The sequence below is a fragment of the Phascolarctos cinereus genome, unplaced genomic scaffold (assembly GCF_003287225.1).
Source record: "Phascolarctos cinereus isolate Bilbo 61053 unplaced genomic scaffold, phaCin_HiC Scaffold_2;HRSCAF=192, whole genome shotgun sequence".
Taxonomy (NCBI): domain Eukaryota; kingdom Metazoa; phylum Chordata; class Mammalia; order Diprotodontia; family Phascolarctidae; genus Phascolarctos; species Phascolarctos cinereus.
Window position 1 is genome coordinate 314,864,567 of NW_027555625.1, and position 26,648 is coordinate 314,891,214.

At 46.2% G+C, this 26,648-nt stretch overlaps 1 protein-coding gene across 3 annotated transcripts in view; it reads right to left on the reverse strand.

Annotated features, from left to right (window-relative positions):
- The window catches only part of NOL4L (nucleolar protein 4 like), a 200,443-nt gene that overhangs the window by 5,297 nt on the left and 168,498 nt on the right, over positions 1-26,648 (reverse strand). For all 3 annotated transcript variants that reach the window (XM_020990731.2, XM_078150205.1, XM_020990732.2), the window contains 5 exons: positions 24,716-24,987; positions 16,950-17,135; positions 16,566-16,757; positions 15,028-15,150; positions 14,221-14,422 (listed from right to left, as the gene is read on the reverse strand). In XM_020990731.2, the coding sequence (XP_020846390.1) occupies positions 14,221-14,422; positions 15,028-15,150; positions 16,566-16,757; positions 16,950-17,135; positions 24,716-24,987 (975 nt within the window). The remainder of the gene's footprint in view (positions 1-14,220; positions 14,423-15,027; positions 15,151-16,565; positions 16,758-16,949; positions 17,136-24,715; positions 24,988-26,648) is intronic.

A 26,648-nucleotide genomic window follows, 5' to 3' on the forward strand; every position in this document is an offset into this window, starting at 1 on the left:
ATCGAAAGACATTATGATATAATAGAGTTTGGCAGTGACCTGGGTTCACATCCTACTTTTACCATGCGAGAAAGGCCAATCTCTGAGACTTGGTTTCTTCCTCTACAAAATTTATATATGCAGAGAGAGACAGAGGACCCAGAGAGGAAGAGATGAGCTGGTGGTGACCTGTGTCCTGTATTATACAATCTCTTTAAGCTCTGTTTAGCTATTCACCTGTTCCATGTCCCTGGTAGAAGATAAACTCTTTGAGGGCAGGAACAGGTTTTTTTATGTTTGTCTCTGTAGTCTTAGTACTTAGCACATTTCCTTGCACATAGCAGCATATTCTGATTTCAACCTGGGGGAGTGGAAGGACCAGTCATTACAAAATTGTTCCTATGCTTCTCCCTGGTCCTTCAAAACTGGTGAGGAGTGACCCTTCATTATCTCTGTACTATTGCCACCAACCAGAAATACCTTACCAGGCCAAACCTGGACTATCAAGGTTGAGTTTTTTAGTTTAGTTTTTTTTTTAAACCAGGACCCTTTACTGCCACTTAGGGGAAATTGACCCAAAACACTGTTGTTGAGTTGTTTCACTCGTGTCTGACTCTCCATGACCCTATTTGGAGTTTTCTTGGCAGAGATACTGGAGTTGTCTGCCATTTCCTTCTCCAGCTCATTTTACAGATGAGGAAACTGAGGCAAACAGGGTGAAGTGACTTGCCCAGGGTCACACAGCTACTGTCTGAGGCTGGATTTGAACTCAGGAAGATGAGTCTTCCTGATTCCAAGTCCAGTGCTCTATCCATTTCACCACCTAACAGTACAGGCTGTTATTACGGAGCTTGTGAATACAAACCCAAGATATCCCTTAGGTCATCGAGACCAATAGAAGCTTTGGGGCTGTATAGCCCCCTCACTCACAGTTACCTTGCTTCTACATTCTTGACTGCCACACACAGACTTTCCATCTTGCCTTTGGCATCCTCTCCCTGGGTATGCATTGACCCAAATCTAAGAGGGTCCTGTTCAGAACTGATCACCCTCTAGGGTTTTCTCACCACCTACCATGGTCATTACTTCTGCCCTAATTCTACCTTGTTTGCAAGTGTCCAGTCAAGAAGCCTGATCATTACAAATGTAAGGGCTACAGTCCTACCCATTTGCAGTTCCCACCACAAGCAAAGATCATTTCTTCCCAGCTGCTCTGACTCAAATTTGACTGGGCTGTGCTTTTATATGTTTTAGCTGGCATAAAGCATAGTAAGGGGAAGACTAACATCTTGCCTCTAAGTATAGATTCTGACCCTGAAGTTAAGGAGAAATAACAATGCCATTAAACTCCTTTTCTGGTAGAAGGTCTTCTGATTTGACCACGAGTTCAAAGAATCATTGCTGTTGACAGTTGATGGATTCTCCGTCACATGGGAGAGCTTATAAAGCATAGCATATTAGCACTGGAAGGGACTCTCAGACATAGGACATAGGTTAGCCTGGCAAAGAACCTTAGAGACCATCTAGGCCAGAGGTGCCAAACTAGTGTAACTGGAAAATGTTTAACAAAGGAAAAATATAATAAAATATAGATAATGTTAATTTGTGATTTTCTAAGTCAGCAGGCTGCTTGTTTCTTGTTTGAGTCTGACACCAATGATCTAGGCCAATATCCTGATTTTACAGAGAAGGAAACAAACCAGAGAGAAAGTGACTTACAGGTGATCTGTAAGTCCGGTGATCTCACCCACATTCTCCACCAGCTTTCAACATCTTAGTTCTCATTCCCTGTTGTACTAAGTACATGTCAAACCATGCCCCAAACTTTGTTTACTGAATCTGTCTCTTCCTCCACTGCCCCCCCCCATCCTGCCTCCACCCCAGACCTAAGCTGAGCTAAGCTGATCAAGTTTTCTGGCATTTATGCAGAGATCTCTGAACCCTTCCCTGCTACATGCCTGACATGTAGGCAGGGATACTTGATCGGAATAACCCATTTCTTCTTTCTCAAGGGAAATTAAGACTGTGTGAGCCACCACCCCATGTGCAGGCAAAGAGTACTGATTTAGCCCTAGGAGACCTGGGTTCCAATCATGCCTCTTAGATAAAAGTCACTTCCCTGTGTCCTATAAAATGAGGCACCTGGACTGGCTAACCTTCAAGATCCTTTTCACATCTAACACCATCAAAGTCTGAGGGTGGTCTGCCCTCAGTCAGAGAAAATAAGGGATGATGACAAACGCAGAATCACAGACTGTTCAATGTGGGGGAAGCCTTAAAGCAGGAAGTCATGGTTGAGGGGACCTTCAATGTCATTTTACAGATGAGGCAACTGAGGCAAGGAGAGGTGATGCCTTGCCTGACGTCATACAGATGGGAAATGGCACAGCAGGATTCATGGGTCCTCTGATTCTGAGCCTCGTGTTTGAGTGGCTGGGAAAGACGCCCCGGCAAGCCAAGCAATCTACTGACCTCTGCACCATCTCCCCTGACTCTCCTTTCCACCAAACATTTGTGGATGCAACTCTTCAGACCCAGGGTAGGGATGGTGTGTGGAATCTGAAATGTTTTTGAGGTTGTAGCAAAAGTTATTTGGGGCACCCTCTCCCATACTGATTTTTACATTCGGATAAAATAATGCTCCCAGAGTGTGAGGTGGGGCAGAAGGTAGGAGAGAACCTTCAACTGATTGGGTGGTACCCAGGAAGAGCTGTGGACCATAGGGCGCAAAGTAAAGGCAGAAATTCAGAGGCAGCTGCAGGCATCATCCACAGATAGCAACAGGTCCAAAAAGGACAGGAAAATAGCCATGTTTTTAGAGAAAGAGACTGAAATCTGTTGATGTCATAGGTCAGAGTGGGAGATGAAGACAAGGTTAAACCAAGACTTGAATAACAGCTTCCCAGGTTTACAGAGCTTGGCCAACGCAATTCTCGTCTCATCACAGGAACTGAGAGGTGGGGAATACAAGTATTACTACTCCCATGATGTTGGTGAAGATGAAGTGATCTGCCCTTCTTGACAGTGCTGTAGAAAGCCACTGCTTGACCTAAGTGTGCAGCGTGACCAGAAGTAGTCCTGCCCAGAGGGTAGAGGAATTGGAGCCTCCAGGTGAAATAGCAGAGAGACAGGGGGTATCTGGATGGGGCAGATTTAAATGCCCTAAACCTGTGCAAAGCAAACCCACCAACGTTGAGGCCATAGCGGAAGAGATAGGATTTGCTCTTATTCCTCTAATGTTTGGTTCCAGCTTCTCTCCCCCATCTTACAACTGTTACCCACTGAGATCCATCACATGAAGATGGTTCTGGGGTAGGATGTAACTCAATTGTACGTTATTTCTGTTTGTTTGTTTGTTTGTTTTTTTTACTTTTAGGCAATTGGGGTTAAGTGACTTGCCCAGGGTCACACAGCTAGTAAGTGTTAAGTGTTTGGTCTGAAGCTGGATTTGAACTCAGGTCCTTCTGACTTCAGGGCCAGTGCTCTATCCACTGCTCCACCTAGCTGCCCCTTACACAGTCAAAGTTTGTTGTGGCCCTCAGCTCTTCTTGGGTACTGAAGAATTAGGTGTTCTGAGATTTGCCAAGTGCTTTCCTCAAAAATCTTTGAGGGATGTAGTGTAAGTAATAATGCCCTCCCTTCCCCCCTCCTTTGTAGATGAGGAAACTGAGGCCCAGAGAGCGGAAGTGACTTGCCAATAGTTAGTTGCACAATTAGGAAGCTGATAAGCTAGGATACACATAGACTTTCTGACTCTGAGGCCAGGTTCATGCCAGCACTACACACTGTCCCACCCTCCCCAACTGTGGTCTTTTTGAAGCAGCTAGGCGATACAGTAGCTAAGGTCTCTGGACTTGGAGGTCAGGAAGGCCTGAGTTCAAATCTTGCTTAGATTCTTCATTTATCCTTTTTCAGCTGACGTTCCCCAACCTGTACAGTGGGAATAAGAGTGCCAACACCTTCTAGGATTGCTGTGATGTTAGCTATTATGGTGGCAAAGAGGGAGGTGCAGAAACCAGATTAGGAAGATGTTTCTCAACCTCTTCTCCATTGTTTCAACCTGGAGAGAGCTTCTTAAGTTTACAGAAGTCTAATTTCTCTCCCATGGGGCTGAATTAGATAGATTCTTAGAAATGAACCCCAAACCTGTCCCATCCAGGCCTTTTGGTTGTGGTTTTACTAGGTAGAATGAGCTCTATAATCCCATGATGTCAGTTAAATAATCTCTCTATAAGACTATAAACTCCATGAGGGTAGAGACTGGATCTTTGTCGCTAAACTTTGCATCTCCCTTGAGTCACACAAGAAATGCTTAATAAATGTTTATTGAATTCTTTTTTTATGAGGCAGTGGGGTTAAGTGACTTGCCTGGGGTCACACAGCTAGTGAGTGTTATGTGTCTGAGGCCGGATTTGAACTCGGGTCCTCCTGACGCCAAGGCAGGAGCTCTATCCACTGCACCATCTAGCTGCCCCAGTTTATTGAATTCTTAATTTGGGGTCTTCAGCCCTAATCTTCCGAGTAATCAACTGTCTGGATGGACATTGTTGTTGAGTAACAATTGCCCCAGCAAGTGACAAGCTTTCTTGATATCTTCAGAGGATGGTCAGTCACTATAGAGATGTAAGAGTTCTTCAAATTGGGAACTGAGGAAGGGATTTTTCTAGCAGAGGGAGGGAAGATTTAGATATATGCTAGTTTTAGTGTCTTCCATTATTCTACAGCTTAAAAATATAAAACTGTTTTCAGTAACTTGTTTTGGCCATAAAATAATAGTATTTGGTACTTGCAAAGAAGATACATGGTAAAGTAGAATACCACAAGACTTGGAGTCAGAAGACCTTGGTCCAAGTCTTTGCCCCAGCCCCATGAGCAAGTCTCTTCCCTTTTCTGGGCATCAGTTTCTGCATCTATAAAGTGGAGCTGATAGAATTTGCATTACATGCTTCATAGAAGGGCATGAAGAAAGAAATTGGCAAAACCTAAGGTGTTAAGGAAATGTGAGTTACTATCTAAGCTTCATTAACATTGGAAAACTTACAAGGGGTGGGGCAGAATTTTGGGGGAAAAAAACCAAAGAAAGTCCTCAAAGGGATTTTTAAAAAAATGTTTAGCTTGCATGTGTTTCTCTGGGGTAGGGGGTAGTGGTGGAGAGGAGGGGGAAGAGGAGGAGAACGGAATAGGAGACTGTCTGGAAGATGTCCAAAAGAAGGTGATCAATTGGATGAGAATACTGGAAATCAGAAAAAACAAGGAACTGGCAAGTTCTCAGCCAGAGAAGCCTTGGGGAAAACATTGCACGAGGAATTAACTTTGTTCTTCATGGCCAGAGGGGACAGAATTAGGAACACAAGGTGGAATTTACAAAGGCAGATTTTAATTCAACTGAAAGAAAGGATCCCTAAGAAGCCCAGGTTAGAAAGCGAGTCTCCTGCCATCTTCAAAGGCTTGAGCACAATTTGTTATGGATGATATTAAATGAATTCTTGTTGAGATACAGGTTGGACTTGATGGGACTCTGAGGTTCTTCCCAACAGAGATGGTTGAACAAGCCTGACCACAGGGAGCCACTGCATGCTGAGAAGTGACATGAGTAAGATCAGTTCCTTATTGAAGTACACAGTGTCTGAGAGCTGATGTCAGAGAGAGCTACCACGGTATCTTCCCATGTCTTATGATTTTCAGAGACAGGATGCTTGCCTTGAGAGATCAGAGGTCAGATTTTGTGGGGTGTGGGAAGGGGAAGAAGGAGAAATAACGGAGATAATTTTTATATCTTTATGAAGTAGACTGGCTGGCTTAGATGTCTATTACCATGTCACATTCCATGCCAGGGGAAAGCACCTCTGTGTGGGAACTTGAAGCTCCATTCTTCAGACACCAGAAAGAAGCAGAATGTATAGATGGGAGATAAAAGCTGGTATCTAAGGCATCCCAAAGTATCAGCCGACTGTACTTACCCTCCAACAGAAGAATGCAAACGCAAGGGGTGGAGGAATGGCCAGTGATCGTCCTTCAGAAAGATTTCTGAAGGACTGGTTCTGGTAGCCAGAATCCCACTTTACAAAAGTAAAATTGGTTCTAGAAATGGTGAGTCAAATTAACAGGCTGGGAGAGGGAGTCTACTCATAAACATCTGTCACAATCTTAGCTGTGAATTGGTCCAGCAATTCCAGAAAGCAATTTGGAACTCTGTTCACAAAGTTACGAAATTGTGTATACCCCTTGGCCCAGCTATACTATAGCTTGGCCTACAGCCCAGAGAGATCAGAGGTCCTATATGTAGGAAAATATTTTAAGCATTTCCTTTTGTGGAAGCAAAGAACTAGAAACTAAGGGAGCACTCATCCATTCCTCTATTGGGGGAAATGGCTGAATAAATTATGATATATTAATTTAATAGAGGGCACAGTGGATAAAAATCAGGAAGACTCATCTTCCTGAGTTCAAATCTGGCCTCAGACACTTACTAGCTGTATGTCCCTGGGCAAGTCACTTAACCCTATTTGCCTCAGTTTCCTCATCGGTAAAATGAGCTGGAGAAGGAAATGGCAAACCACTCTGGTATCTTTGCCAAGAAAACCCCAAATGGGTCACTAAGAGTCAGACATGTCTGAAATGACTAAACAACAAAAATCATGCCACATGAAGAAAAGAGACAGTTTTGGAGACGCCTGGGAAGACTCGTATGAATTTATGCACAATGAAGTGAGCAGAACCAGAAGAGAAATTTGTACTATAACAGCACTGTAAAAAATGAACAACCATTAAAGACTGAAAGCTGACTGATGCAATGCTCAAGCATGATTCCAGAGATCCAGTGCTGAAGCTGGTTACCCACCTCCTGACAGAAAGCTTATGGACTCAAGCAGCAAAATGAGAAATGCATTTTTAGATGTGGTATTTTGAATGATATGCATATTTTACAAGGGTCTTTTTTTCAGTTAGGGGGAAGTGGAAGGGAAAGAAATAAATGCTTATTAATTATCAAAATCAAAGTAAGGCAATCTATATAAAAAGGCTATTACAATAGTCCACGAGTGAGGTGATGAGGGGGTCTGCTCCAGGGTAGTGGCAGTAAGTGAAGAGAAGGAGACATATATGAGAGCTATTGTGAAGGTAGCAATAAGCAAGACTTGGCAACAGATGAGATGTGTGGAGTGAGAGCCTCCTGTTCCCTTGGGGTCTCTGCCAATGGGATCCCGCTGTTCTTTTTTTCCTCCTGAACACTTTGAAATCTTCTCCTTTAAGTCAGGTCTACTTAGAACATTTTATTTTACATTATAGTTATGTCCTCTCTCTGGCTTTATCAGGCTCTCCCACAACTTAGGTCCTAACCCTAACCTGCCGACTCTAACCCTAAATATGTGCCTCTGACTCGAACCCTAACCCAACCCTAGATTTGTGCCTCTGACTCTAACCTTATTTTTATGGTTAGTGTTCAATAAAGTATTCAATAAATGTTTTAAGGAATGAATGAATGAGGGGAAAGGTTGGAGGAAGGGAGTGCTTCTCTTGAAGAATAAGAGATTAAAGCCCTTAGATCTTAGAGGTAAGCCTTTAGGGAGGCCTTGGAATAGCCCAGAATTTTAGTAAGAAAATAAATGAAGGATGATGAGAACCTTTGAAAAGGATCCACAGCCAAAAGACCAGAGGAGAAAACTCATGAAAACTACAGGTAAGGAAAGAGCAGAAGATCCAAATGAATAAGTCCTGCTTTAGTCGATTCGAATATGTAGCAATAATAATAGCTTACATTGTTGTAGTACTTTAAAGGTTTTAAGAACTGTTATCTACATTATTTAATTTCATCCTCACAACAAGCCTCTGACATAAGTCGGGTTGGTTCGCAGTTTCTTCATTTTGCAGACAAGGAGATTAAGGGTCAGAAAGGATAGGTGATTTATCCAAGATCACCAGGTAGGTCAGACCCAAGCCTACTCATTCCAAATTGACGTTCTTGGAAAAAGTCACAGGTAATTGAGAAGATGCCAAAAAAGAAAAATAAACATGCTTCTCCTCAAAAAGATCAGGTGAAATTCTGCAAGTGAATCTGTCTTTGTTTCTTCTTGGAGAAATAAACAGTGAGAGGCATTCTGGGGTAAAGGGTAAGAGTCCTGGCCTGGGTTAGGTCTAAGCTCCTTGAATGATGACATTTTACCTTTCTGGGCTGAGCCCATCAAACAGGAACAAGAATACTTACATTCCCTCTCTCCCAGGGTTGTGGGAAGGACAAAATGAATGTCAGCTACTCTCCCTTTCTCTCTCAGTGAGTGTGGTGGCATGGGATCCTTTCTCCATTCTGAAGTTTTGAGTAGGCTGTAAGCAGGGGAACTACTGATTCCATCTAGAAGAGAGATTCTTAACGTGTGTGTGTGCATGTGTATGTGTACGAGATGGACCCTTTTTGGAAGACTGATAAAGCCGATAGACCCCTTCTCAGATTAATGTTTAAATAACTGAAGAAAATACTAAATTTCAGATAAAGGCTAGTGACAATTTTGCTCCCATTCAAGTTCCCAGACCACCTAGAATCTATCCATGGACAGACAACTCCTTGGGAGTCTGTGGATCCCAAGTTAAGAACTTCTGATGTAGTGAGATTTCCTCCAAACAGATGCCAGTGTAATAAGTGAAGTCAACAGCTCCAAACCAATGATATCACTACCCAAACCAAATCCCCTCAAGGAGCTTAAACTCTAATGAGGGAGACATGTACAAAAATAGGTACATACAAGATGCATACAAAGTAGATATAAGGTAGCCTTTGAAAGGAGCTGCTTGAGCGAACTCTTGAAAGAAGCTGGGAACTCTGAGAGGTGGAGCTGAGGATACAGAACATTTCAGGCAATGGGGACAGCCAGTACAAAGGTACCGAGATGGGAGATAAAGCATAACATGGGAAGAACAGCAAATAGGCCAGTCTGACTGGACTGTGTGGTTAGAGTTGCACTGATGGGAATGAAGTGTAAGAAAAGTGTAATGATAAGAAGGCACCATGTTGTGACGAGCTTTAAATGCTATAGAAGGGATCCTAGAGGTTATGAGGGAGCCATTAGAGTTTATTGAGTAAGGGTGGGCAGGCAAGAGGATCACACAGACGTACTCGTGCCTTAGGAAAACCACTTCAGTAGCAATGTAGCCAATGAATGAGAGAGAAAGAGAAACTTGAGGGAGGGTTCTATAATATTCCAAGTGAAAAGGGATGAGGTTTTGAGAATCAGGGTGATGACTGGGCAAGTGGAGAGAAGAGAGATACATGCTGTGGAGAAAGAAACAGTATTTGGTGACTGACTGGTTGTTGAGGGTGACACTGCCCTTGACTGCAATGGGGAAGTATAGAAGAGGAGATGGCCTGAAGGAAAAGATAAAGAGTTCAGTTCTGGGCACAGTGAGTTTGAGATGCCGACAGGACACATCTGGTTTGAAATGTCCAAAAGGTAGCTGACGATGAGGAAATCAGGAAAGAGATTAGGGCTAAATCAATAGATCTGAGAATCACATGTACAGAGTTAAAACAAACCATGGGAACTGATGAGATCATCAAATGAGATTGTACAGAGTGGGGAAAAAATATCTAGGATAGAGCTTTGGGAGATTCCACAAAGGAGATGGATGTATGGTCAGACAGGTAAGACAAGAACCAGAAAAAGTGGTTCTTTAGCCATTTCTCAGTCGTGTCTGACTCTTCATGACCCCCTTTGGGATTTTCTTGGCAGAGATACTGGAGCAGTTTGCCATTTCCTTCTCCAGCTCATTTTACCAATGAGGAAACTGAGGCAAACAGGGTTAAGTGACTTGCCCAGGATCACACAGCTAGTAAGTGTCTGAAGCTGGATTTGGACTCGGGAAGATGAGTCTTCCCGATTCCAAGCCCAGTACTCTATCCACTGCGCCACCTAGCTGCCATAGAGAGAAGAGACTCTCCAGGAAAGAGGGAAGGTGAAGGGGATTAGCAGTGTCAAAGGCTGCAGAGAAATTAAGGACAAGGTCTGAGAAAAGGCCATCAGGTTTGGTAATTAAGAGCAGTTTTGTGGCATGATGAAGTCAGAAGCCAAACTGCAGAAGAGAGAGTGGAAACAGAGAGTAGATGGCTTTTATTGGGAGTTTAGCTGAAAAGGGAAGGCAAGATACAGGATGACAGAACCTAATGAGGGTGTTTTAAGAATGGTAGAAATGTAAGGGTGTTTACAAACATCATGGAATGAAGTTACAGAGAGAGACTAAAGATTAGAGAAGGAAATTAAGGGGGGTAGTTTCCTGGGGAAGATGGCAGGGGATAGGTGTATGTAGAGGGATTGGCCTCGGCAAGGACAGAGGGCCACCTCCTCATCAGAAACTAGAGTGAAGGAGGAAATAGTAGGGAATGGCAGCAGGGGAATGAGAGATAAGAAGGAGGGAGGGAAAGTAGAGGCTTGATGTGAATGGCTTTAATTTTTTTGATGAAGTATGAGGCGAGGTACAAAAGGAAGAAAAGGTGCTTTGAGTGACCAGTTCTACCCCTGACCCATATGCAATTATACTTGCCTGCCCTCAAACCCATCCCCCATCCCCTCCCAGTGAATTGTGAGTGAGAGAATAAGAAAACAGAGTGATGGCTGCCTCCACCCTCCTCATCAATGACCTGAAAACATGAATCAAAAGAAGGTACTGGAGTCCTGGAGCCTTCGCTCATCACCAGAGAAAAGCCTCCTTAAGCCAAAACCGTCCCAAGCAACCATGTCTGGGGAAGGCCATATAAGTAGCAGTATTCCCTAACCTGTATTTCCTTAGGAAAGAGGTAAGGAGACACAGGAGTAAGCAGGGATGGGGAAATTGTATCTGAGTCTGCAGTTGGATCCAGTCAGGCCTTATTGCCATGGCCTGGGGTGAGGGGAGCCCCTTCAAAAGAGAATTAAGACGGAGATCAGAGGATACTTATAGAAGGACCAAGGGAATGGGGTAAACAAGGCAAAGAGATTAGTGACAAAAGAAGGGACCTAGATCAGGTAGGGCTTCCCTCATTTTATACATGATAAAGCCAAGGTCCAGAGAGGAGTGGTGAATTACCCAGTCCATTACATAATGGCTCACTAGTGGAGGCAGGACTCAGACCTCTGGACTCCTAGCCCAGACCTCTTTCTACCCTATAACATGAGAGAAAGGACAAGTCATCTCCAAAGGGCATTTACAAGAGCTCAGACTTACCTCACAGCCTCATGGATGGGCAGGGAAGAAGTAATTTCTTAGGGCTGAATGACCTCAGGCAAGTTACTTTTTTCTAGTTGAACTGTGTAAGCTAATTCTAACTGGGGACTCCTCTAAAATACCAAATTCAGTTTTTGGCTCCATGGCACTGATGGGTGACATACTCCATGACAAGTATGTGTACATTGAGGTTAGCTGCAATAGTAGGGGAGCAATGGATTTGGAGTCAGAGGCCCAAGGTTCAAAGCCTGTATGACTGTGGGTAAGTCACATAACCTCTCCAAGGTTCAGTTTCCTTCTCTATAAAACACAGAAGCTTAACTAGGTCAAGAGTTCTTAAACTCTTTTGTGTCCTGGACCCCTTTGGCCATCTGGTAGAGTCTATGGGGCCCTTCTGAGAATCATGTTTTAAATGCATATCAGATTACAAAGGAAACCAATTATACTGAAATGCAGTTATTAAAATATTAAAGAAACAAATTCATGGACCCCAGGTTAAAAACCCCTATAATATGTAGTCTTTAAGGACCCTTCAAGCTTTGGCAGTCCATTTTAATATTCTGGTCTAAGAGCCCTTCCTGCTCTAAATCCTATAATTTATGCTCAGGACAGGAGTCAGCAGCACCAAATAGAAACCCAAGAATGGAAATGGATCACTTGGGAAAGGGCAGACTGGCCTTGGAAATCCTATTTAAATTCCCCCCACTGGCTGTGCTCATTGGCTGGTGCTACGGCTCTGGGAGTCAGGGCAGGGTGGGCAGGACCCTTCTTCTTTTTGGGCCCCTCTGAGGAGGACATTTTTCTTTGTGTCCTTACTGTGGAACCTTGCACAATGGAAGCAGCTATAAATGTTTGAATTGAGTGTGAAGGCATGAGAGTAGAAATGATCAATTAGACCGGGGTGGACTCTCTCAAAATATTCTCCCTGATCCCCCTGCAATGAATCAGGAGAGGAGTGCTTTGGACCCAGGGGACCACTGGGCCAAAGTGGAGGCTGGGAAGGAAAAAGGCAGGAGGACCACGGGAACTGTGCAGGACCTGAAGCGAGTGAAGGAGCCTCTTTCTATGAGTCCAGCTCCCTGACCCTCTCCTGGAGGTTTCCATGTTATCCTCCTATAAAAAATGGGAGAAGAGATCCTCTAGGCCTGAAGCAAGCTTCCCACTGCCCTAGAGTAGGCACACCTGTTAAAATTTTCCCCTTCCTTCAAGGAAGCTCTCCAGCCTCAGACTTCTTCCCATCCTCCGATCTCTGGGGGTGCATTGCACTCTTCCACCATGTATTCATCCATCAGAGTGCTTACTGTATGACTATTATTTGTGTCCCTGTACCTACCTTGCTATGCCAAGTGGCTGCCAGGTAGGGGGTCTGTGTCTTCCCCAGGGCCTATAACCTATTCCTGTATCCATTCTTCAAGAATCCAGTTTCACCTGCTATGGAGCTCCCTCCACTGACCCAGCACCAAGTTGCAGCCTCTCGATAGGTTGGAGACTGCCCACATTGACCCATCTAGTAATGAGCCTCCCTGAGCTCAGCCGGGCCCTACCCTTAGTGTAGAAACTTCCAGAGCTCATGCTCTGCCGGTACAGCCTCACAGAGCCTCAGAGAGTCACCTCCGCACCCAGCCAAAGCATCGGAGGAAGATGACTTTTACCTTTGCACCCAAGAGGTTCTTGACAAATGTTCAACAAATCAAACAAAACGGAGGTGGGGAGCCAGACTGGATGAGAAAATCTCACAATGGCTTGTCCCCCCTGCTTCAACCAGTGGCTAAGTGAATTTAGCCTAACATTAGGCAGTCCCAGCGAGCCTGCTAGAGGAGAGATGATGGGGTCTTGCCTCTTGTCCTCTCCTGAGCTTCTTCCAGTTTTTGCACTCCCTCTCATCTTGGAGCAGGGAGCATAGGCCTTACACAGAACAGTCCAACTTTGAGGATGCTCCTGGGAACAGGAGGTTCTTAGAAGAGGGTGAGGGAAGGAATCTATGGAACCACAGAACGGCGGAGTTGGAAAGGACTTCAGAGACCCCCTCAAACCCCCTCATTTTTTAGAGGAAAAACCAAGGTCCAGGACAGAAGAATGATTTCCTCAAGGCACACAGAGTTAGGGGCAAAGAAACAGGACTCCAACATGGATGATCTGACTTCTGGCCTAGGTTTCTTTTCTGTTGCCTCTTCTAGGGCTGAGGGGAAGGGAGAGAAGAGACTATTGTGCTACTTAACCTAACAGCACCAACTCACATTTCTATCATTTTAGGGTTTACAAACCATTTCCCCCTACAATAATCTTAGGTAGTAGGGACAGAATGCAAATATAGCTAAGAGATGAGAAAAGTAAGGCTCAGAAGGGGTAAATTACTTACTCAAGGTCACACAGATAATACTTGACAGAGCTAGAGCTGTAACTCAGGTCTCTTACCACCACATCCAGCTGTGTGGCTACCTTCCCAAGCCCTCATCTTCAGGTGATGGATGGGAGCATCTGATAAGATCCTAAAAGCATGATTCGGGAGCAGGGGTGGGAAGTGAGGAGATCTTGTTCCTCAGGAAGAAAACAAGAGGGAGAAGAGGAAACCACAGGGTGTTACACCCTGAGGTGAGGCCACCCGGACATCACGGACTATCGAGTCTTGGACGGATTTGCAGAAAGAGCACTGGCTTTGAGGTGGGGCTCTCTGTGATTCTGTCCCTTACTGGCTCTGCCACCTCCAGCAAGTCACTTCTCTTTGCTGAGATTCAGGGTCCTCATTTGCTAAAATGGGGTTAATTCTAGAAGATGGAATGCTACAACTACCCACCTCCCTACCTTAAGGGGATGTTATATCCCTAGCATAGTCCCTGGCACATAGCAGATGCTTAATAAAAGTTGGTTGAATTGAATCAATCCCAGTGCTGCCAGTTCCACTAGACAAATCACTTTCCCTCTCTTGGGTCTCAGTTTCCCCATCTGTAAAATAAAGTGTTTAGACTGAATCACTTCTAGAGCCTCTTTCAATTCTGACAGTCTATGAGTTTATATCATAAGAACAGATTTGAGCTACCCCTCCCCAAGCCTCACCGTTACTGTGACTTCCTGTCTGGAGGGAAGTTGGGGGCTGCAGACTGCTGCCCAAAGCCCCATAGCTGCGGTAGCTGTAGTTCAGGCTGCCATTGATGTAGACGGGATCCTGGGCATATGAGGAAGCTGGCAGTGAGTAGGTCGAGTGGGTGATGGCTGCAGAGTCCCTGGAATGCTGCTTGTCAAGAGCGATCGGCTCATCCTACACGAGGGGACCAAAGGCTTTAGTCAGATTCAGAGAGGAAAAGGAGCAGGGAGCCCATTTCCCTTTTCATAGCCTCTGGTTCCTATGAAACATTTCCTTCACTAACCCCCATCTGTAAAACAAAGATAAGACTATCTCCTAGGGGTGGCGCAAGGGAGGAATTTGTAAGCTGCGGATGTACTGCAAAATGGGAGCTATTATCATTATTATTATTATTGAATCCCATGCTCTCCACTGTGGGCCTGGCCTGCATTTCCTCTTCACAGGGCACCAGTGGCCTGCTCAGAATGTCAGCAGCAACTAAATTGGTTGTGATGCTCTAGCCGCCAGCACTTGATAAGACCAGTGCCCTGGTCCCTGCTTCCACTGGAATCATCCTTATGGCTCCTGAATGGCTCATTCCTGGGAACCCATTAATACAGTTTACTTTTTTACCCCTTCTTCCCACCCTGGCTCTTTACGCCCCCTTCTTCATTCTCTCATCAGCTTTCTTCTGCTCATTTCAGCTGGCACAGGTCCCCAGGCTGCTGGTCACTCTAGCTGGGATGGTGCGTGTCTCCTGCCTTCTAAGCCCACAGGGCTCGACAGGCCTGACTCCGTACCTGGGATGTCTGGTAGATCTCCAGTCTCATCCTCTTGGCTGCTTTCCTTGTCTCGCTCTCACATGCGGCTGCCAGGATATTTTCAGCCATGGCTGAGGTCAGGTGGGGAGGAGTGGGTCTGGTCTAGGGAAGAGAGGGCAGTTTAGGATGCTCCCAGCCTCATGGGATGTCAGCAATAGAAGTGCTCTTAGAAAATAGACCAAAGGGTGTTTATGCAGGCAGGGACCTTGGAAATCATCTAGTTTAAACCCTAAACTTGTTGTTGTTTTTTGTTTTACACAGATGAAGAAACTGAGGCTCATAAATAACTTAAATCTGTAGAGTCAGACCTGTAGTTATAGCTGGGCTTTGGACTCAGATGTCCTGACACAAGGTCCAGAGCTCTGGGATGAAATCTCTTGGCTATGTCTGAGGGCAAGGAGGGGGTTTCGGGAGCAGAGAAGAGGAGGGCCTGAGAGAGAAAGTGTCAGTAAGGAGCATTCCTTCCCCATCTTTGATGGGGAATAAGGGTCCAGCTTTGGGAAGACTTTTGGAGGTCTGGATAAGGAAAAGGGAGTGAAAGTGGGAAATGCAACAATTTATATTCATAGGAAGGTATGAGAGGGACAAGAAAGGGAAAAGAGAAACGTTAACAGGATTAAAACATTTTTATAATTTACAAAGCACTTCCACCACAACAGACCTGTAAAACAGAAGTAGTAAACCGAGGCTCAGAGAGAAGGTGCCCAGCTCCCATAGCTGGCCAATGAGCAAGCCTGGAACCCAAATCTCCTTGCTGTAAGCCCACTGCTATATGTGAGGAAAGACTGTATTGGGGGGTGCTAACCTCAAAATCAGGAAAATTCTGTTTCAGTACTGACCAGTTATTGATCATGTTATGCTCAGGCAAGCCAATGCACTTCACTGGATTATGTATCTAGAGCTAAAAGGGCCCTTCTAAGCCCATCATTTTACAGAGAAGCAATGTGGGGCCAAGGCAGGTGATGGTCACAGAGATAATAGTTCTACGAGGTGGCATTTGAAGCCAGGTTCCCTGATTCCCGAGCTAGCACTGTTTCCACTCTACCAGACTACACCAAGGTACATCTATGAGTTTCCTCATCTCTAAAGGAAGATAATGCTGCCCCTCCTGCAGTGATTCCTAACCTGGGTTCCAGGGACTTCACTTTGTCATTCTTGTTTTGCTTTAAATATGTTGATAACTCTTTGGACATAATTGGTTCCCTTTGTAATCTTACATATTTGATTCTATGCATTTAAAAACATAATTTGAGAAGGAGTCTCTGGGCTTCACCGGACTGTGTATGGGGTCTAGGACAAAAAACAGGGTAAGACTCCCTAGCTCACAGGGTGATTATCAGAAAGTGCTTTGGGAACCCTAAAGTGCTATAAGAAATGGGAAGATTAAAGCACAGTGCCCCTCTCAAAGGAAAAAGCAGAAGGGGAAAGAGGAAGGTGGGGAGTGATTAATACAGGGTGAGAAATAAACAACAAAAAAGGGAAGGCAGGGAGGGAGATGAAGGCAAGAGGGGTCTTACCATTTCCATGCCATTTTTCTTCATACGACGGCAGGATTTGAGGTAAGTGCGGATGCGTTTGCGGGCTCGCTCCTGAAACTCAGGGAACTGGCGGCTGCAGGACTCTATGATGGCCTGTATCTTCTCCTTGGGTTGCTTGGAGATAGGCACCATGCGGTCCAAATTCTCATCAACAAAAAGGCGCACGAACATCTGGAAGGAGGGGAAGGAAAATGGTAACGCTTAAGATATGGTGGGTTGGCAGGGAGAGTGGACACAAGAGAAGGCACACTAGGAGAGGTGGGAAAGAACAGCGGCCCGGGGTTAGCATGAGCAGGGTGAGACCCAGGATCCAGGTCAGGGTAGAAGGGACATGAGAGCAAGGACCTTAAGGCCTGAACTTACATTGAAGGCCTTGAGACGTTCAGGGTCCATCCCCTCTGAGTCATTCATCTTGTCATTGTCCTCATGGTCATCATGGTCATCATCATCATCGTCAGCTGTGGGAGCCCGGCCCACAGTCAGGTCCTCAGGGCAGCCACTGACCTCTGTTTTGATGGAGTCATAACTCCCAGAGCTATATGGAGGGGACTGGAGAGGAGAAAGGGGTAGGGAGGTGGTCATTGTAGTCTAGGTTTCCAAGGCCCTTGTCTCTGACCCCCACAATCCAGAATTACAAAAACTCACAGCTGGAAGGGACTGCAGAAATCAACTCATTCACTTGTATCTGATCAGGAGCCCTTCCTATAACACTCCTGAACGTGGTCACCCGGCCTCTGCTTCAAGAACTCCTGTGACGAGGGGCTCCCTACCAGCAGCAGGTCATCTCAGTTTAGTCAGCGAACTTTCCCTAATGTGAACCTAAAAATCTCCCTCAGTCATCCCCATTCCCAGCCTTCCATTGGCTCCTAGTCTATGCCATTTTCCCCATGAGAGGTCACTTCAAGGCCATGATCATATCATCCTGGAGTCTTTTCAGTTTTTTCCTCACATCTGACACTGTGACATGGGGTGTGTAGGATTATCCCTATTTGAGAGATGAGGAAACTGAGACCTGACTTTGGGATATATCCTTACTCAAAGTCTCTGCCTCATATTCTTGACTCTGTGGGACTTCTATGGTTGGCTGGAGTCCTGGGGAGCCCAAATTTGAATTCTGGCTCAGCCAACAACTTGCTGGGGCCAGGTCTCTCTCAGGGCCTCAATTTTACCATGTGTACAATAGGCAGTGATTTAAACTACCCTATTTCCTGAAGAGTTTGTATTCTCTCTTGACCTGTTCTTAAATCAACAAGTATTTATGCAGTGTCTTTACATGTAGGATAGTGTAAAAAGGAGAGCAGAACATGGTTTCAGGAGAAGCACAGATACTTTGGAGGATTGCCAAAGAAAAGATTCCTGCTGCTGGCCAGCCTCCCACTGTCCATTTCCCCTCTTTTTCCCTTTAAGGTCTGTATTTGGCCAATGACTTCTCCCTCTGCCAGTGGCTGCCCTGATCCCAAAGTAAAGCACAATCCCAAACTGACAATGGAGTTGATGCTAAATAACAGAATCCACTCTCAATCTGAAAGGAGAACCAAATGGCTCAGCAACGATATTTTGTAAAAAACAACAAGATTCTGTACTTAAAAATAAGAGTGAAGCATTGATGCACTGTTGGCAAAGCTGTGAATTGGTCCAGTCATTCTGGACTACAGTTTGGAACTCTGCCCAAAAAGTTATTGAACTGTGCATACCCTTTAACCCAACGATATAACTCCTAGGCCTACAGCCCAAAGAGATCAGAGAGAGGGGAAAAAGGTTCTAAATGCATGAAAATATTTGTAGTAGCTCTTTTTGCAGTGGCAAAGAAATGGAAGGTAAAGGTGTGTCTATAAGTTGGGGAATGGCTGAACAAATTGTGATCTATGAATGCAATGGGATAGTATTGTGCTGTAAGAAATAAAGAGAAAGTTTAAGAGAAACATGAAAAGATTTGTGTGAACCGATGCAGAGTAAAGTTAGCAGAACCAGGAAACTATTGCTGAGTTGTTTTTAGATCATGTACAACTCTTCTTGATTCCATTTGGGGTTTTCTTGGCAAAGATACTGGAGTGGTTTGCCATTTTCTTCTCCAGCTCATTTTATAGTTGAGGAAACTGAGACAAATAGGGTTAAGTGACTTGCCCAGAGACACACAGCTGGTAAGTGTCTGGGGCCAGATTTGGACTCAGGAACATGAGTCTTCCTGACTCCAGGCCCAGGGCTCCATCCACTGCACCACCTAGCTGCCCAAGGAGATGCACCCAATGTGGGGCGTAATTTATACTAAACCAACAACATTGTAAATGCAAACTTTGAAAGACTTAATTACTCTGATCACTGCAGTGATCATCTATGATTCCAGAGGACTGATGCTGAAGGCCATTGCCCACCTCCTGACAGAGAGGGAATAGACTCAAGATGCAGAATGAGACCCATATTTTTGGACATGGCTAATGTGGGGATTTGTTTTGCTTTACTGTGTTCATTTGTTACAAGGGATTTGCTTAGTTTTGTTTTTTTGTTTTCCCAGTTGAGGGGGAGGAGGTGAGAGGGAGAAAAAAAAATGAAGGGATAAAATTTATTTTTAAAAATAGGAAGGCATGGGAGAGGGGAGTGAAAGTGGTAATGCCAGTGTTCCCCTGTCGGCTCCATGGCCCTGTTCTAGTACAGGCTGCTCCCTTCAGAAAGTCTTCATCTGCTGGACAGGGCCCGGGAGGGATGATCCACAAATTTACACTTCATGCCTAATATCATGGATCTGTCCTAATTGAGGAGAGGCAGGGACCACATTTAGGGTAACTCCCAGCACTGGCTTCTTTTTAAAACCTCTATGGCCTTTCTCTGGTACTTTTAGCACGTCACGGACAGCAGTATAGCCCTTTGGGCACAGTACATATAGTGTTGGACTTTGAGTCAGGAAGACCTGGGTTCAAATCCTACCTGAAACACTGATTTACCTCTACCAGCAATGGAAGAAGGCAGGATTTAGTTTACTGAGAAGGTACGTGGGACAGAGGCCAAATACACTGTGACCTGACACCCACCAACAGGACTTAAGGTCTTCCACAGTCTGGTGGAAAGTAAGAACTGAACCAGACTGCTCTGCTTATTCTCCTGCACACAGGCCACAATGTGTGTTACTTTCTGCTATTTTGTAAGGTGTTCCCTCTGAGCTGTGCACGCCCTCCCCTCCTGAGGAAGGCTTTCCGGCTCTTACCTCTTCTCTGCCTCACCCAGGTTTCACAATGGGCGGCTCCTGAGGAGTGCATGGCTCTTAACTGATACAGACCAGGAGGTTGGTATCTGTGTACAACGGGACAATGGCCCATTGGTGGGGGTAGGGGGGCATTTCGCACCATCTGAGAAACGCCAGTGGTGCGTGGAAGTGTTGCACCATATGTGTCTGTCATTTGAGGAGTAAATGAGTTAACCACAGAGAAGCTCGTCATCAGGGATTTGGCTGGCAGGAGAAGAATCTGTTCTGGCCATGGCAGTGTGTGACTCTCTACTAAGATGTGGAAGGGGCCTTTGAGTGACAGAAGTACTGTTCTAGGTATATTAAGTTATGCAGGAGGTCCCTAAAGTTTTAGTACTTCAGTACTTAGTTTTAAGCTTAAAAACATGGGGGGGGGGCGCGCCAGGGTATTCCAAAAGTCTTACTGCAGTTTTAAGCTAAGGTGGGTGGGGTGGGGTATCTGTCCCAAAAGTCTTAGTGCAGCTTTAAGCTAAAGCTCAGAATTGGGGTTAGATTAAAGCCGCACTCAGATTTTTGAGACACCCCGTATAATCAATGGATCCAGGAGCCAAGCCCCACTGGTGCATTGTGAAGCCCACCTGTACCTTCAGACCCGGTACAATTCTTTCCAATAAGTCCTCCTTCCCCTGAGGATCTGTCTATCTAATGTGCTGAGTGGTATTTCTCTGGTTCTTTTAGCACTTCACAGACAGCAGGGCAGCCCTTTGGGCACAATGAGTATAGTGCTGGACTTGGAGTCAGGAAGACCTAGCTTCAAATCCTACCTGAAACACTTATCAGCTATGCGTTACTAAACTTTTCTCAGCCTCAGTTTCCACATCTATACAATGGGGACAATAATATCATCAAACTCACAGAGATGTTGTGAGGATCAAAGTCCTTTGCAGACTTTAAAGAGCCATATAAATGTGAGCTATTGTTATTACTCTATGAGCAACACTTTTCTTAATAATATCTGTCCCTGAGGATGGAACTACTATTACCTGGACCTGTATCAGTAATATGTAAGAAAGAAACAATGACAAGAATAGGTAAATAAATACAAATGAATCTGATATAAAATCCCTTTGGCATCAAATTAAAAAAAAAACATACATACACATAAAAAAGTATCAGGGACCTCCCCAAAGAAAGTTCTCTCCTAAGACTACAACAAGAAAGACAGCTCCTCCTCTCCTAAAGGTACTGACCCAATCCTGGTTCTCCTTCAAGCCCCTTCCTCCAAGAAGCCTTCCCTGCCCTCCCAAGGATCTCTCTCCTTTCCTCCTCTTGCCTCACAATACTTCCTGCCTCTTGCCCTCCTGGAATCCTCAGCACAGACTGCCCTGGGACAGACCCTTGGGCTGTGGTGCTTTCCTCTTCATTGTCCCTTCCTCCTTGGATCGAGGCACCACTTCTGTTTGGCCTGCACATCTTGTGTCCCTGGCTAGGGTCAGGTGCAGCCTCTGAGGCATGGACAGTTTCTAGCTGGCATCTCCGTCATGTTACACAGGGCTGGGCACATTGTAGGAGCTTGAGCTAAGTTGAATGAACAAACTGGTAAAGGGACAAGTGAACTAATGGCTGGCAAGGGGGAAAAATGAATGAAAACCACTGGGCAGTTATCTCTCCGGGGGTGCCCACCCCCACGGTGCCCACTCTAAGCACACGGCTACCCGCCTACACTCCGGAGATCCTGATTCAGGACCGTCTGTGTGGACTTTGCTGCCTTTCTCTCCTCACTTTCCTGGCTCCTGTTCACGACCCCCGACACAACCCGCTAGGAATCAGGGACCACACAGAGAGAGGCACAAGAGTACAGGGGAAAGAACCCTGGATGTAGAAAGTCATGGGTTTGAATCTTGGCTCCAACATGACTTCTGCTAAGCAGTGGTCCCACTGTCCTTTTCTGAACCTCAGTTTCTGTGTCTGCAAAATGGGGGTAATAATACTTATAGGTATGGTGAAGAAAGTGTTCTTTAAAATGTAAAGACTACAGAAGGTGAACTACTATTACCCAGTGTACAAAGAGTCCTTCTAAAAACCAAGACTGTGGAACCATGGCAAGAGCTTTAAATTTGGAAGCTAAAGGACCTGGCTTTAAATCCCAGCTTTGTCTGACTACATGACCTCCAGTGAATCACTCAGTGTCTCTGGGCCTCAGTTTTCCAATCTATAGAATGAGGGGTTAGGACTAAATGCTTTCTAAGATCCCTTCCAGCTAGAGGTTTAGGGTCAAATGGATTTCTTCTCTCCCATCCACCTGGCTGGTGTCCACTGTCCCATTCATTGCTATGGACTCTAAAGGGCAGCCCTGGCTGGTCACATTGCTAGGTGGAGGCACTAATCAGAGAAAGCTGGTTGTCACAATCTCAAGAACATGGAGCTTGGCTCCAGCCAGTGTTTGCCCCTAAGACCACACAGCCACGGCCGAGACAAAATGCATCGGCTGCTGCCTGCTCCTTTTCTGACAACACACACTTGCTCATTCATGCCGAGTTCAACTGACACTCATTACTTCCCAGTCTTTAAGGCCTGCTGCCCCTCACCCTTTAAAGCCTCCAACCCTCACAAAAAAGGCCCTATAGAATAGGCAATCAGAGTTGAGCCAGAAGGGACCTTGGAGACCATTTTGTCCAAGCCCTCATTTTACTGATGAGGAAGTGGAGAAGTGAAGGCCACACAAGGAGTAAGGATTGGGCACAGGAGTTGAACCCAGGTCCTCTTGAGTCTGGAGCCAGGGCTCTTACCAATGTTCCACATCATCTACATTTTATAGATGAGGAAACTGAGATTACAGCAGGGTAAGTAAACTACCAGTAAACTACTCACAGTCATAGAATCACATAGTTTCAGGGCTGGAAGGGACCTTAAGAGATCATCTAGTCCTATGTTCCCTCAACTGCCCCACATTGTGTAGATGGAGAGAAGTAAAATGACTCACTCAAGGTCACACAGCAACGTAGTGACATAGGTGGGGCCTGAACCTAGGTCTCCTGATCCCAGATCCCAAATTCTTCCAGAAAGCCTCCCTGACCTCCACAGTGTCCAGGTCCCAGCTTCCTGACCTAACAACCCAAACCCAAATCCTCATCTCCAAGCTCTCTGCTCATGGCCTTTCTGCTGCCTCTGATTTACTCCAGACCTTGATGTGTGTTTTCATGCTGTCCTGCCTCCCCTCAAGTCTGGTGACTGGTTCAGACTCCAGGCGATCAGGCCACAGCAGCCAGCTGTCCAACAACATGGGGCTTACCATCCAATCTCTCGCCAGTGCCGATTCCCAGGATTCTTTTAGGCAGGCAATAAGTCAAGTGAATGGTGCATGGGACTTAGAGTAGGAAGGAAGCTCTCAACTAAGCAGGGCCTTGAATCTATGCGTTCGTGGCTCCTTCTTCTCTGTTATCCGCCAGCTCCTGGAATCTAATGACAGTCTGTTTTCTGAAGAGGCCACTGCCAAGGGCAGACAAACCGCCTCTCTTGTCCCAAGGCCACAAAAGCTGGCCTGAGAGAATGGAGCTGGCGCCCTCTTTCCTGACTACTTCAGGCTTCCTGCTAAGCAGACATCAGGCCTCTCCTCCACCTCCAATCCCCCAACACGAGGATGGTTCTTAGGAGCTGCCAAGGGTAACTTTCCTGGACTCTAAGGGAATCTTATTCCCTTCATGCTGCCATGAGCTCATGGGGCACCTGAGTTCAGACTTGATGATTGGGATATCACTACTGGCTCAGCCATGCCATCAGCGCCACCCCCCCACACTGGGCCTAAATTCATACAGACTAGTTGGAGACATGGTCATCATCATTAACGTCTCAGGCTTACAAACAACAACAACAACTACTACTACTACTACTACTACTACTAGATAGCATTTATATAGCATGCTCAAGTTTGTAAAGCACTTAAAGTATGCGATCTCATTTGATGCTGACAACTCTGTAAGGCAGGTGCTATTATTATCTCCATTTTATAGATGAGGTAATTGAGGCATACAGCAGTTAAGGGACTAGCCCAGGATCACATAGCTAGTAAGTGTCTGAGGCAGGATATGAACTCAGGTCCCTCCTGAGTCTAAGCCAACAACTCTATCCACTTTACCAGAACCCTGTGAGGCAGCACCCTGATTTGGAGTCCAACTTCCTGGGGTGGAATCCCAGCTTTTCCATTCCTCCTCTGGTTACTTAACCCTGCTGGACATCGATTTCCTCATCTGTGAAAATTAAGGGGTGAGACTAAATGGTCTCTAAGGTCCCCTTCCAGATCTAAATCTATGATACCACGATCCAAAGTAAGGTATAGTTTGGGAGTTCGGAGGATGCAGATGACCATGGGGCAGAGGAACCTTCTTTGCTGGCTTTTGTCCAGTGGAGAAGGGAGCAGCCATGACCTGGCACCATGGACACTCTGGCCAATGGCCTGGGACTGAGGTCTGAGGTCTGATCATGAATTGTGTGACTTTGGGTGAGTCAGGCTTCCTTTCTCCATTTCAACTCAAAAACAGGGGTATGAATGTCTGCTCCTACTGCCTTTATGGGGCTGTTATGACCTAAAATAAAAGCCAAGGTGGGAAAGTACTTTTCCCCCCGAAGGATGTATCTGCAGTCTAGTGTCAAATAACGAGACCTAGACATGGAGTGGGCAAGATAGCTTGCTTTCCTGCACCTTAGTTTCCTCCTTTGAAAACCTTAAAGACCTACAGAAGTGTAAAAAGAAACTGTTTTTATTGCTATCTTCCTTCTGCAGGCTCTGAGCCCAGCACCCTAAATCTACAGGAATGATAGTTTCTACTGCAAGAGGACTCTCAATCTCCTGGAATCCATACTATATGGAGGGGAGGAAAGGAGGCCCATGACTCTGTGGGCCACAGCCTCCATTTGGGCCCATGGTCTGTCAGTCCCTGTCATTCAGACTTACCTCTGGGGTTGTCTTCACAGCATACTTCACCCTGCTTCGAAGCCCGTCGGCGCTGCAGCTGTCTGCTGGGTAAGAGGTGGGGAGATGAGAGGCGGGGAGCTTGTCACAGAGGTTGATAGGCTGGTCCTCCGTCGAGGCTGTGAAGTCCATGGGGGCCACAGCGCCATTACCGTTCATCTCGGGGAATGAGGTGTCCCCCTGGGTGCTGCTGGAGGTGGAGGGGTTCAACGTCGAGGAGCCGTTCCCACTGCAACTCTCTGACGAGGAGTCATCTGAAACAAGAGGGGCAGAGATTTAGGGCCCCCAGTCAAAGCCTCGCCCTGGAGCTGCCCAATGGGCCTATCCACTTTCCCCAGGACTCAGGCATGTCATAGGATCTGGAAAGGAAGATTAATGATCATTCAATCCTCTCGTTTCACAGAAGGGAAAACTGGGGCTCAGGGGGGAAACATCCAAGGCCATGAAGCAAGCCTGTGGCAAAGCCTGTCTGCTGACCGGCCCCACCCCAGCATCCCCAGCTCAAAAGAAGAGGGTGAAAAGCTTCACCCTTAATGAAGAGGAACAAAACCCACGTCCCTAGTTGGCAAAGACAGTGGTGGGACAGGACCAAGGAGGGTAGATAACTCCTGATCCTTGCAGCTGACGGATTCACATCAATAGGATAGGTAAAAGAGAGAGTGAGAGACAGACAGATAGACAGACATATGGAGAGCAGAAAAAAGAGAAGGTGGGAGGGAGAAGAGGAAGAGGATAAAAGAGAGAGGGAAAGAGTAGGGGGAAGGGGGAGAGGGAGGGAGGGAGAGGTAGGGAGGGAGAGGGAGAGAGGGAGAGAGAAGGAGGGAGGGAGAGGGAGAGAGGGAGGGAGGGAGGGAGGGAGAGAGAGAGAGAGAGAGAGAGAGAGAGAGAGAGAGAGAGAGAGAGAGAGAGAGAGAGAGAGAGAGAGAGAGAGAGAGAATTCTCCCCTCCTTGGTTTTCTTTCCTTTAAGACCCCACACACTCCTTTCATCAAGACTCCTAATGGTACCAAAAAGGCTGGAGCCAGGGGCAGCATTTCCACTCAGAGAGAGAAGGTTCTTCTCTCTTGTGGCTTCCTCTCCCCCAAACCCAGCGAACCAAACTCCCAGCCCCTGAGTTAATGGACCTTCTGCTCTGAAGACAGAGCTGGGAGGGGCCCCAGGGATGGCCAGGGCTCTCTCCTGAGCCTTAGATCCAACACTCTCATCTAAGTATTTCTTACAGCGCCTGTCACCATGGCACCTATTAGGGAAATAGTGGGAGGCCCCATTAGAGTCTCAGAATTGAAATGTTATCTCCTTTGACAAAGATTCACTCACCCCAGTGCCTTCTTGAACGCATCTTCCTAATAACCTCTCCATGAAGCCCTCTGGGTGGGCAGGCAGCCACAGACCTTAGCCTTTCTCCTGCTCTCTCCCTCGGCTTAACTCAGTTTCTCACACCTAGCTCCAAATTATTGTCCTGAACCCTCTCGGTCTTGCCTCTCATGTCCCCTTCTCCAGCACGGCTGCTTTCTCTGGCTCACAGCCCCCAACTCCGCAGGTAGAGACAGTCCCTTCACTCCCGTGCTTACAATCTTCCTCCATCTCAGGAGTGCCAAACCACTCCTTCCCCTCCCACACTAGCCCCCTTTACTCTGCACAGTCCTTTTCTTCCCACACCCACCTGCCACTGCATCCCCCCCCATGTACCTCCAACTCAGCTTCTTCCTTTCTCGCCGCCCCCACCCCCACTACCTTAAGGAAGGGTCCCCATTGTCTTGTCACCCTGGGGAGGGAGAAAGTAGCCTCCCACCTCCTTCTTCCTAGCTGTCTCCCTCCCCTTGGGCACGGGCCTCTGCCTCGTCTGTCTGTCTTTCTCTTTCTCTCTCTTTCTCACTCACACACACACACACACACAGAGTAACCTACCCACCCTC